Genomic DNA, 12,600 nt, shown 5'->3' on the forward strand with positions numbered 1-12,600 from the left:
TTAATTTGGAAATAGAGACATAAATGAAAAATAATATTGGTTATGGTCACAGCACACCTACATTTTGAGTATAAAGACTTGTGTTGAGCCATAATATACTAATTATTATATGCAATACAATACAATACAATAGTTGGAAGGAACCTTGGAGGTCTTCTAGTCCAACCCCCTGCCTAGGCAGGACACCCTATACCACCCAGAGTTGCCTTTAGTGAGATGGGTAGCCATATAATCAGATAAACATGTATTTACTTACTTACATACTTACTTTACTAAGATACTCTGCTTATCCTTCCCAGGGCAGAGGGACATTTCCATGTGAGATTTCCATTTTAGAGATACATCAAGATTTAGACTGGAATCCGAAGGTTTCTACCCTGAATGTATGGCCTCTCTACATCTGTGATGATGGAGCAGTAATATTTTATAGGTATATCCTTTTACGTCATTCATTATATTGAAAAATCCTGCAAAAATTTCCAATATGAAAAAACAGTAATTGTAGACAAGTGCTTTAAATAAATCAGAAATTAGAAATTACTCCGGAAGGATCATGTTCATTTTCTGACTGCATTAGTTTGATTCTCTTTATGATATTGTCAGAATTTTGCATTTCAAGTGCTTAGGTAAACAGAGTATAAACATTTTACTCTTTAGGAGTGACATTTTTAAGAATAAAGCATTTTACTCAATGTGTTCAAGATACATATAGCTGTAGGCTAGCACGGTCTAAAATAATTTTGGATTTTATGCCTACTACTGGATTTGAAGCTAAGCAAAGGTAATACAGAAATAATATTTAATATAAATTTAATCAGTATTTAAGAGATGTATGTGCTGCTTTACTGCAAGGTCCTGATAAATGATACACTCTCAGAGAAGGGCTCTTAACAAGCCTCATAGGTTTTACTGGACAGGAAGACTCAGCTCAGTGCAGATTATCTCAAAGGTATTCAGGGTCTGACCCTTAGAGGTTTTCAAGGTGATGAGCAGTATCTTTAATTCACCCAGAAACAGAGTGGCAGCCAAGCTGGCTCCTGTTGTACTGGTATCACATGGGCAAATCTAGGGCAGTCATTAATGATCCTAGGTACCATATGCTGTAGCAGCTGAAGCCTACAAATAGAATTCAGCAGGAGTCCTACTGAATAATGAACTGAAGCAGGCCAACCACGTGATGGGGACAGTGATGATTGTGTACAATGCTCTCTGATCCAGGAATAGTACTTTAGATATAATTATGCAAAGATCCCATTAGCCAAGGCCTCTATACGCTGTTCAAGCAGGAGCTGTGAATCCTAGAAAACCTCAAGGTTATAAGCCAGCTGTACTGAGATAATTTTAAAAGTTGCCTTTGTTTTTACAAATACACGCAATTATATAGCATTTGTAGGATCTAGCATTTTACATTATTGACAAGAATAATGTAGTTTAGAAAATGACCGTCAGTTTGCTAACTTGCTCCTTTTGGATCTTTGGATGGCAAAGATCTTTTCTAATTTTCCATCTTCTCCTCTGAAATGGCTGTTCTGAAGTACATTCTGAGCATTGATTGGTCGTTAAGAGCTGTAAGTTCTTGACTCTTCCCCAAAATTATATGAAATGTGGGTGATTTTACGTTGTCCAGAAGGTGTGTTACGTGTTAGAACATCAAATGAATACTGCGTAGTTAAAAATGTGTAAATTTGTGTTTGTTGTAGAATTTAAATCTTTTTTTTTTTTTTAATATAAGGGATAAAACCGAAGAAATGGTGGAACTAACTGAAGAACAGAGAAATGAACTCATGAAAAAAGAAAGCAGTAGACTTCAGAAAACTGGACATCGTGTGACCTATTCCCCTCGTAAAGAAAAAGCACTAAAAATATATCTTGATGGAGCGCCAAATAAAGATTTGACTCAAGACTGATATTTATTTCAGCATTTTCTCTGGGAAATTTTTCTTAAGTGTGAAAAAGGTACACAACTACTGTGTAGTGCCATTATGGCAGGACATTAGGTATAAAGAAGAAGCATCAGCACTGATTGGTAAAGGACAGCCCAGTCCAGTTCAGTGCCCAGTCAAGTCCCCGTTTGACTTGGAATCATGTTGTGCACTATAGTCAAATGTACTGTAAAGAGAAAAGGGATGTGCAAATAAAAACCCAGAAAAGCATAGCGGGGAGGGTAATCGGCAAAAATTGGGAGACAAATGTGCACAAAGCAGTAGCTAGTCAACTAGCCACAGACAGGATATCCATAGCTTAATAAAAGCTGTGCAAAGGCCATGAATGATTTTTGTTTTTTTCACTGATACACACATTACCTCACAGAAGATTTCTGAAGTAAATGTGACAGTGGTTTTTATAAAAGCAAAGATGTGGAAATGGACTAGAAATGTGATAAAATTGACAAAACCTATCCCCTAAAGCTTACAGGTTTAACTTAAATCTCATTGGACTCCTCTTCCATGAAGCAAAGACACCTGAAGAAGTATTTTTAGTAAAAGTTGCCAGCAGGTGGTGTTTATTTTGCAGAAGTGTTGTATCTGATTTTTAGTTAGGTTATGAATAATGGCAATGTCACTATTCTGTTCAGTATGTAAATACTATTTTGTTGTCCTGAGTTACCAGAAATACATTTCAACTGCTTACTATGGTATTTCTTTCCACATATCATTATTCACTGTGTACATTTAAGAGTATAGCTGGCTATTTAAATTTGTATCCCTTTTGTGTTTTTTTGGGGGGGGGGGCAACGTTGGGTACTTAGATTTGTAATGTTTCCTTGTTAATGAATTTCAGGGCTTTTTGTTTGATTAGCTACTTATTTTTGTACATTTTAGGACTGGGATTCTTTCGAGTTTGCTTTTTCTAGCATCATTACAAATCACACTTTTTCTTGAGAGTTGATTCATAGTTTTTATATGTAGCTTTTTTAAAATGAATGGCCTTCATTTAACACCTCCCAGTATAGTTTGCAGTAGTTCAAAATGTGGTACAGGTTGATGCAGTACATGATTTCATTGCAAAGCATATATGAGATTTAATTTGCTACATAAGAGCAATTACAAACAATATTATAGAGGGGTTTCTTTTTTCTTTTTGAAAATGCTATCTAATTTATATCAGTCAAAGGTTTTGGTAAATTTTTCCATGCCAGATGCTGTTTACAACCATGAACATGCAAATAAAACATTTGTTCATTCTATTGTTACTTTAATGACACTTTGAAATTTATTGTAATAATCAAAATACAGGATTGTTTTGCAAGAAATTCTTATATAGACGGAAGAAAAGCCTTTTGAATTGACTTCCAAATGTTTCTTTGCTGATGGATCTTAAATTGCCATGAATATTTGCAGCTAATTGTGGAAGGATATCACAGGTATTTGAATATGTGAAGCTTTATTCTGCACAGATTCCAGTGCGGCACAAGATCTGAATAGTTTGTTTTTAGTTTAATTAATTTCTTTTCTAATTCATGAGAGATCTGGAACTGAGGTATATACATATTCAGAGAAAACATGAATATAGTTCCTAGTGAGGCCTTTATAACAACCAAAGATTGGAGAATATAGACAGATGTGGTAGACAAGGCCAGTATGCTCATTCATTCCTACAACGTTTGAAAATGTCACTCGACAAAATTTTGACCAGGACATCAATATATATTTTAAGGATTAGACAATTGACCTGGGTACCTGAGAGACCGCCTCCTGCCGATCACCTCCCATAGACCGATTCGATCATACAGGTTAGGTCTCCTCCGGATTACATCTGCCAGCCAATGTCGGCTGGCGACTCCCCGGGGGAGAGCTCTGTTGCAGCGCCAGCCCTCTGGAACAATCTCCCCGTGGAGATCCGGACCCTTACTACCCTCCCGGCCTTCTGCAAAGCTGTTAAGTCCTGGCTGCTCCAGCAGGCTGGGGGGCTCTCGTAATATTCAGCCCCCCCGGAGATTGTGACTGTTGTATATTTTAATGTTGTTTGTGTATTATTCCCCTCCCTTGTTTTATTGTAAGCCGCCCGGAGTCCTTCGGGAGTGGGCGGCATACAAGTCAATAAAACTATAACTAACTATAATGCTGCTAAAAATATAAGGGTTGGAAATAAGATTTCTATGCCATAGTAAGATGGTTATTTAAAAGGAAATCAAGAAAAGTTCTATTCTTCAGATACTCCAAAAAAAAAAAAACTATAATTGCATTTTCTTGTTTGAAGAAGCTTAATAGCTAAGGCTGATTGGAGCTGTACTATGGAAAAGGTATACATTGCCAGAGGTTCAACCCTCACCGGCTCAATATTGACTCCATTCCATCCTTCTGTGATCAGTAAAATGAGAACCCAGATTGTTGGGGGCAATATGCTGACTAAACCACTTAGAAGGCTGTGAAGTGGTATATAAGTCATAACTGCTATTTATAGATAAACACATTTTTGCAGTACTTGTACTATTGCTGTACAACCCACCCAATTTCAGCCATATTGTCCTTCAGGAAATGTTCATTCCAAACTAAGATGTGCAGCTCACAGACTACCACTTCTACCCGGTGTAATCAACATAACTAATTAAAACAGACTCTCCTGTTAATACTATATATATATACTAGATATCAAGCTCCTATAGGTTCTGGTCACAAAGTACATAGCATCCTTCAGTGTTGGTGAGCTTTAATAAGGAAGAAATAGCTGGATTTTTTTTTTAAAAGGAGCAATATATACAAGAAATACATAATTCAAACCACCCGGCTTAAATTAATTCAACTCTAATTCTTAACCATCTCAAAACAGTACTTACAAAAGAACCCATTATATTTAGCTTGAGCTTTAGAAGAGGAATCTATTTTCATGAATCTATTTAAATGGACTTAACTGCACTTCTATGTAGCAGAGAGAGGTGCAGTTATACCATACGTGTATGATAATTCTGGAAATAGCAATAATAGTGCACGTGTGATCAATTAACTTGCTGGACTTATATTTCCTCTCCAAAAAAGTCACTAGTCATAGCTAATTTCCCTGAATCAGCCAGTCCATCTTCCAGTTCTTTCTGCACTTCTTTGATCAGTCTCTCTTCATATTCATCAGGAATATCTTGGGTTACAAAATCCAGAAGTGATAATTCATCCGCTAGTAGTTGTTTTTTGTCCTCACTTTGAGTCTTGTTCAGTGATAATTCACAAAGAGAGTCGCTGCTATAACTGGAAAAAACAAATTCTAGGTTTCAGCATCATATATTGGTATTAGTTGGACAAATATGTATATGATTACAAATTACATTTAAACATTCTGACCTTTAAACTGCTTTTATGTTCTTTAAATGTTCTTTTTACAATTTAGATAGACATGAACCTTTAATCGTGAGTACATGTCAATGAAGCCTGAACATGAATTAACAACTGGACTGATTGTGTTGTGTTATGTTGTGATTTAAAGCACCAAAAAGAAAGCATCACAGAGGGCCTGGCTTTTGGAATTCTTTCTAGCCACTTAATAAAAGCTCTGCTTTGGTTCATGTAACTAAGTGGGGCCTAACAATATTCTGACCATGTGCTTCTCTCTAAAGGATGAATTGGGAGATTTCAGTTGTTGGGTTTTTTTGCTGGGCAGCTTTTAGTCTTACATGGCCCACTCGATCCCTACCTTGACAACCCATTGCAAACAATAATCCATACTGAAAATCTGAGTTGCATGACAAGAGCTACCCAAATGGAAACTGCATGCATTATGGACCTTATTAAATCTCAATGCAGCAATTCAGAGACTGATCTGTTTACCTCACAGGATTAACAGGCAATGCCTCATTTTGTTTCACAAGAAGGAGGGAGGGGGAATTCTCCAGTCTCTCAGTAGCACCTCTTTTCTTGAAACGTTCTTGTTTTACGTGTTCCCACACATTATATACTCCTTGGGATCAACAGAGATTCAACTGCATTTTTGTGATACCTGTTGGCATCAGGATGAGGTAATGCAGGCTATTAGGTTGGTTTCTTGTAAGTTTTGTACTCGAGCAAATAAATGGGCTTGGGAATTTAATCATAGGCAAGTTTTGAAATCATTCTGCGCCAGTAAATAATTTATTCATGCTAAAATAGATGCGAAGATAATGCCTGAAGTTTAGCTATATAAAATGCATACAGCATGATGAGCAATATAGAAAACAATCCTATTAAGTGAAATGACCATGTTAAGAGAAGGAATCCTCTTTACAATCAATGGCTATGGCCTTCCAAGTGGAATTGTTACTACTAATTTAAAAGTGCCATGGCAGTCACATACTAATCCTTCCAAGTAACATGATGTGATCCTCAAGACCTTTGTGGGCAGTGATGCAAGTGGCAATAGCGATCTTCTATCTGGGATTAATAGCATACTCAAAAAATGTATACCAGTAAAATAAAATTATATCTCTTAGCAATCACTACCTTTGACTCAGCTTGAAAACGTAGGGCTATGAAGCTTAGTCTAATTTGTAACCCAGTAATAATAATTCCTTGTTGGGCTACTTTCAGCCTGCCATATCATGAAATGAATCCAGGCCCATCTTAGCCTAAATCATTCAGTACATCCCTTCAATTCCCCAAGGGTATTAAGTACAGGATCAGGCTAAGAGTGCTAATCCCCATGTTATAAAATGCTTCTAGATTCCTGAATTACGATTAACTAGGTATCGACTACCTTTCAATGAAATATTTGTATAGCTCCTAAGCAAAGCAAGCTAGTTTGGTGTGGTGGTTTTACAGCATAGAACTAGAAACTAGGAGAGTGAGTTGTAGCCTCATGTTGGACATGGATCCAGCTAGGTGACCTTGGGCCAGTCAGCCACTTTCAGTTCTTAGAAAGAAGGTGGCAGTGATAAACCAATTCTGAAAAGCCTTACCAAGAAAACTGAAGGATCAGTTCAGGCTGGCACAAAAAATTAATCCTGAGTAATGATCACATTGTACTGTGGCACCCATAAACCACTTTGACACTTCACTATCAAACTGTACAATCTGTACAAAGGTGCCAAATATGTGCACCTCTGTTACATAATAACAATCTAGGCAGGTTCAGTACCATGTAAACAGAAAAAGAGTATTTTCCTTTTATTTTCCACATTTTGATGACTCAAAAGTAAGTCGTCATGTCAGCTAAAGCATTTTGTACAGATGGCTCTCCAGCCTCTGAAAATCTCCATTTGGCAACCTATTTCTCTGGTTACAGCTCTCACCATTGGAAACTCCTCCTAGTATTTAACCTGAGTGTATTTGTGTGTAGTTACAATTCTTTCTGCTTTTGTATTTATGATTATGTTACTCCTGAAAAACAACAGTAATGGAAACTTTGCTTGAAATACAAACAGCAGCCTTAGAAAGTGGCAAGACAAAGAAATCTCTTTCTTCCATCAAATTCTCTTACTATATCAAACTACACAAAATTGCTCTTGATTTCTGCTAGTTACAAATTTGTATGTGTCTATTGTATTCTTCCAAACTCTAAAACAGCTTGTGGTTGGAAACAATGATTTTGGTCAGGAGCTATAATCTGAAACCCTTCAGGAAACATTTCAAATACACATATTTCAAAGACTGTTACAGGCAATTTAATTCTCAGGATTTGGGGGACTGTATTTCATATGAACATTTACCTTGCCTTTTGAGTAATTTACTTTGATTAATTTCCTATAGCATTCAAATGGTTTTATATTTACATTTGCAGATAATAAGAAGTTAATCTGATTTCTGTTTTGCCTTGATTGCAAGCTTCCAACACACTTGTGCAGTCTTATCCACCATGCTAAATTAATAATTACTGGTGTGTTCCTCAAAACTGAAATATTTATCCTGATCTTAATTTCCCAATAAAGTTCTTAGGAGAGTTTAATTGTTAATGTGAAATTTTACCTCTGCTTCTGACAAATCAACCCATGAGCACATGGGCAACGATCAAGAGCTCCATCTGGTTCTAGCTCCCAAGTAATTAGGTTGAGAAGCCCATCTGAAGGATTACGGCAAGGTTCTCTCTCACCGGGGAAGGGGGTGCATATAGGGAACAGAAGATCTGTCGAGAAAAGTGGAAGACCCTGGTTATTTTTATTACATGCAAAATATGAATTATTTGTATTATTTGTGCTACTTAATTTGGGCCACCCTTCAGGATTCAAGGGATGCGGTGGCTCAGTGGCTAAGATGCTGAGCTTGTCGATCAGAAAGGTCGGCAGTTCAACGGTTCAGATCCCTAGTGCTGTGTAGTGGAGTGAGCTCCCGTTACTTGTCCCAGCTTCTGCAAAACTTAGCAGTTCGAAAGCATGTAAAAATGCAAGTAGAAAAATAGGGACCACTTAGGTGGGAAGGTAACAGTGTTCCGTGCGCCTTTGGCATTTATTCATGAGGCCACATGACCATGAAGATGTCTTCGGACAACGCTGGCTCTTCGGCTTCGAAATGGAGATGAATACTGCCCCCTAGAGTTGGGAACAACTAGCACATATGTGCAGGGGGAACCTTTACCTAAAATTGGAATTGTCACATTTGCAGCTACATTACTCTGCTGACTAATATCCAGATGTGCAATTAACTACTATTACAAGAACTTTTTTTATAGGTATCCTCCATCCTACACTGTAGAATTGATTTTTTTAGTTTCCTAAGGGAAGAACTTTGCACTTACATCTGTTAAGTTTCATTCAGTTCCTCATAACACGTTGCTCCAATCTATTAGGAACATTTTGAATTTATTTGTCTACAGTATTCAGTATCCCATCCAATTCAGAATCACCTGTAAATTTGATGAGCATTTTTATTACCTCTTCATCCAAATCTTAATAAGCATACCAAAGCATCCAGGATCCAAGGGTGATCTTTATGGCACCTATTTGCTATGTCTGTCCAGTTTGATAAAGAACCTGTGGAAAGTACTCAGTGAATACAGATAGTCCTTGACTTACAACTGGTTACTTAGCGACTGTTGAAAGTTGCCCAAAAGATACTTATCATCTGGTTTCAAGGTTATGGCCACTGTAGTGCCCCCATCTTTGTTCACACTTATGACCCAGCTGCAGAGATGCTGCAGCTCCCCCCCCCCCCCGCATTTCCCCCAGCCATCTCCCCTGCTCCCAATCTGGCCACTAAACCATACAAGGGAGCCTAAAGTTGGTCAGCAGAAGCAATCAGCATACAGAAGAGTTATATTCTATAGCAATGGCACCCAACCTTTTGGACCCAATGGACCAATTCCATGGAGAGAGGTATTTCCACTGACCAGAGGGGATGTGTTTTCTCATTCTGCTCACAGATGGGGCTTCACTTGTTTGCAAGGCCTGGTTTCAGTGTAGTCCACTGACCGGGAATTGGGGACCCCTGTTCTATAGGATAAGCCTTACTCCCTAACCAGTCTTAATGATCATCATCACTTGCAACCATAAAGGCTAGGCTCCATTATGGCTATAAGTTGAGGACTACCTATATAATTTTCAAGTTAGCATCTATCCGTTTAAGTGTCCATTTAATCATCCAGTACATGTTTAAATAGCTTGCTAATTTGCATGCCACAGCTGACTCTATGAAATGCTTTGCTGAACACCAGACATTCCTACAGTTTTCTGACAGTAATTTCAGAAATAAATCTCAAAATTGTGACAAGATTAATCTGGCAAGATATGTTAGTGATAAATCCATGATGATGATGATGACTTCTGCTAATTACCAACTGGTTGACAAGGTGCTTACAGATCAATCTCTTCATACCTCCTCTAGATTCTTCCCAGACATCAGTGTCAGAGTAACTAATGTGCAGTTTGTTGGATCATTCTGTTCCCCCTTTTTAGGGTATGATACATACATATGATCCATATATATTCTGCTTTGGTTATCTGACCTTTCATCAGTTCTTCAGTACTTCTCAAAGATAATATATGAATTTGCACTTAGTCTATTAGTTCCTTCAGTACAGTGGTGGGTTTCAAAAATTGTTCAAACCTACTCTGTGGGTGTGGCCTTCTTTGTGGGAGTGGCTTGCCACCCATGTGACCGGATGGGAGTGGCTTGCCACCCATGTGACAGTATATGAAGATGCCGACGACACTTGTCAGAACCACCTTAAATTACCTCACACACAGCACTGGCATGCCTAAGAATATGATGTAAACTTGTTTTTTAAAAGGCATCTTTGGTTTGGGTTAAAACAACTTCAACAGACGGAATGTTCTGATTGCACCACAAACGCAGTAGTCATCCTTACCATTCACAGAGGCACTGAGTTTTATAAATATGAGCATGATAGTGTAGAATAATCATATCCAAGGACCAGTGGTGGGTTTCAAAAAATTTTGGAACCTCTTCTGTAGGTGTGGCCTGCTTTCCGGGTCCACTGGTGAAACCTCTTCTAACCAGTTCGGTAGATTTGAAGAACCGGTTCTACTGAATAGGTGCGAACTGGTAGGAACCCACCTCTGCTTCAGTAACTTAGGATGCAATTCATATGGTCTCTGAGAATGGACTTCATTCAGAAAAAGCAATTCCTAACTATATTTCTATAAATCTTTCTCCTTTTCTCCTGCCCTTCACATTGTCTTGTGGAACACAAAGTTTTTGTTGAAGAAAAGTGAACCAAAATAAGAATTGACTAGAACGATCTTCTTTTGTTACTTGCCAGTATTTTGTCTTTCTTGCTGAGCTGCTCATTTATTGATTCTTTTCCTTTTATTCTGACAATAGACGAGCCTGTCACGGATTCAGGATGGAACAAAAATTCAGGCAATACACAGACCAGCTCTAAGTTAAACTTTCTTTCTCTTCTGTTGTTATAAAGAGGTGAAGAAGGCTTTTAACTTTCCTTTTCCACTTTGAACGAACTTTCTGGGAAAAGTTCCAAACTTGCACCTGTTCATCTCTATCTGAGTCTTTTCACTCTTGGCTGTTTTCCCAGACTGCATTTCTTACTGAGAAGTTAAAGTTTACTGCTATTCATGAAGGATGATAAACTTACCTCATATATATCTTTATTTCATTTTCATATTCATTTTATACAATCACTTATATACTGTGCATAAAAAAAAAGGAAAAAAGGAAAAAAAAAAAAAAAAAAAACCCCATGACACTTCATTCCCCCATACACCCTCTCTTCTCCCCCTCCAACTTTCCTTTCACCCCTCCAGCATTCCCCTCTTCTACTTCCCTACCCCCTCAGACATCTCCCCCTCCCTCCATTTCACCCTCCATACATTCCCTCTCACTCCCTCTTTACTTCTCCCTTCTCTTTCCCTCTTCTCCTCACTTTGGTGTATCCATACAATTCAATTTGTTTTTTACAATAAAAGTAGAAAAAGAAAATAAGAAAAAAAAAGAAAAACGAGCCGCAGTACACAAGTGAATTCTTATTGTTCTAAGGATTGAAACTGTAATTCCACCCTCCCCCCTCCCCCCTATAATCCCCCCTCCCTAACCCCCTTACGGCTTCGCAGGTCCCATGCCCGGCATAATTCTTTAACAAGCATTTGAGTATAATAAGGCCAGCTAACTTTAAAATTAAAAAAATAAAATAAAAATGAAGCCAAAAAGAAAAAGGAAAAATAGTAGAAAATAAGAAATAAAAAACACCCACACTCACACACAAAAAGAAGAAAGAAACAAAAAGGGTCAATAAACCCACTACGTTAACACAGCTTCCCATTATCTGTAAATTTTAAACAATGTGACTCATTCCAAATTTCGATTATTTTGCTACTTGCAGGGTTTCAAACTGTATTAGAGCCAGGTAAGTTGATCAATTAGAATTCCCCAACTAAAAGTCTCCTTACTTTGCCTATCTATTCAGACCTTTAATTTATCTCTTTTTTATCCAAATATCCAAACCTTTCTATAACACCATTAAACTCAAATACTTCTTTCATTTTTCATTTCCAACACCTCCCTTTCTATCCTTACCCACCTCCACATATAAATTTTTTACCTTCCACCCTGCCTTTATCCATATCCACATATATATTTTATCCACATTCATTGCTCCTCCCATGTTTACTCCACTTTCCTGAAGATTCTCCGACCAATCTTTCTTAACTTTATATTGATATAGCAACTCAAACAAACATCAGCTTGCGTTCTAGCCCCAGGTAATCTAATTAAACTTTCGCTGCCCTTCCCTCTCCCACACACCTCCCAACTCCGTTCGTCCCAAACCGCAACTCAAAAAGATCACAATTTCCGCTCTCCTCGCCTAAGAAAATAGTTCATGCACAATTTGAGTTAGAGTTCAGATAAAACTTCTGTACAATATATGTCCACAATCAGCAACGCTTCTTTCAGTCTCCATGTCTCATCATCGATATGCCACTTTTCCATTTTATCCCAGACAGAAATCATAAAACTTTAAAAACATCGCTTAGTCTTTATTCTTTAGTCTTCTGCCCTTCCGGAAGAGAAAAACAACACCCTCCGCCTTGTAGCCACGTGTCTCGCTGTTTGTCTTCTCCTTCTCCTTGCCTCTCCCCAGATCCGGATGAATCAGGAAGTCCCGCCTTCAGGGTCTCATAGTAAAATTTTCGGGCTTCACCGACGGAGTTAATGCGGTGTTTTTGGTTGCCAAATGTAACTGTGATACCAGCTGGGACTTCCCATTTGTATGGAATCTGAGAATTTCTGA

General features: G+C 37.9%; 2 protein-coding genes across 6 annotated transcripts in view; one reads left to right on the forward strand and one right to left on the reverse strand.

Annotated features, from left to right (window-relative positions):
• Positions 1–3,199, forward strand: part of USP47 (ubiquitin specific peptidase 47) — a 50,187-nt gene extending 46,988 nt beyond the window's left edge. For all 5 annotated transcript variants that reach the window (XM_032223477.1, XM_032223452.1, XM_032223485.1 and 2 more), the window contains 2 exons: positions 300–430; positions 1,733–3,199. In XM_032223477.1, the coding sequence (XP_032079368.1) occupies positions 300–430; positions 1,733–1,907 (306 nt within the window). In that variant the 3' untranslated portion in view covers positions 1,908–3,199. The remainder of the gene's footprint in view (positions 1–299; positions 431–1,732) is intronic.
• A 795-nt stretch (positions 3,200–3,994) lies between these two features.
• Positions 3,995–12,600, reverse strand: part of DKK3 (dickkopf WNT signaling pathway inhibitor 3) — a 34,482-nt gene continuing 25,876 nt past the window's right edge. Inside the window, exons 7-8 of the mRNA XM_032224195.1 lie at positions 7,866–8,022; positions 3,995–5,180 (exon numbers count right to left, since the gene is read on the reverse strand). Coding sequence (XP_032080086.1) covers positions 4,955–5,180; positions 7,866–8,022 — 383 coding nt within the window. The 3' untranslated portion in view covers positions 3,995–4,954. The remainder of the gene's footprint in view (positions 5,181–7,865; positions 8,023–12,600) is intronic.

This window comes from Thamnophis elegans, chromosome 1, assembly GCF_009769535.1.
Source record: "Thamnophis elegans isolate rThaEle1 chromosome 1, rThaEle1.pri, whole genome shotgun sequence".
NCBI lineage: Eukaryota > Metazoa > Chordata > Lepidosauria > Squamata > Colubridae > Thamnophis > Thamnophis elegans.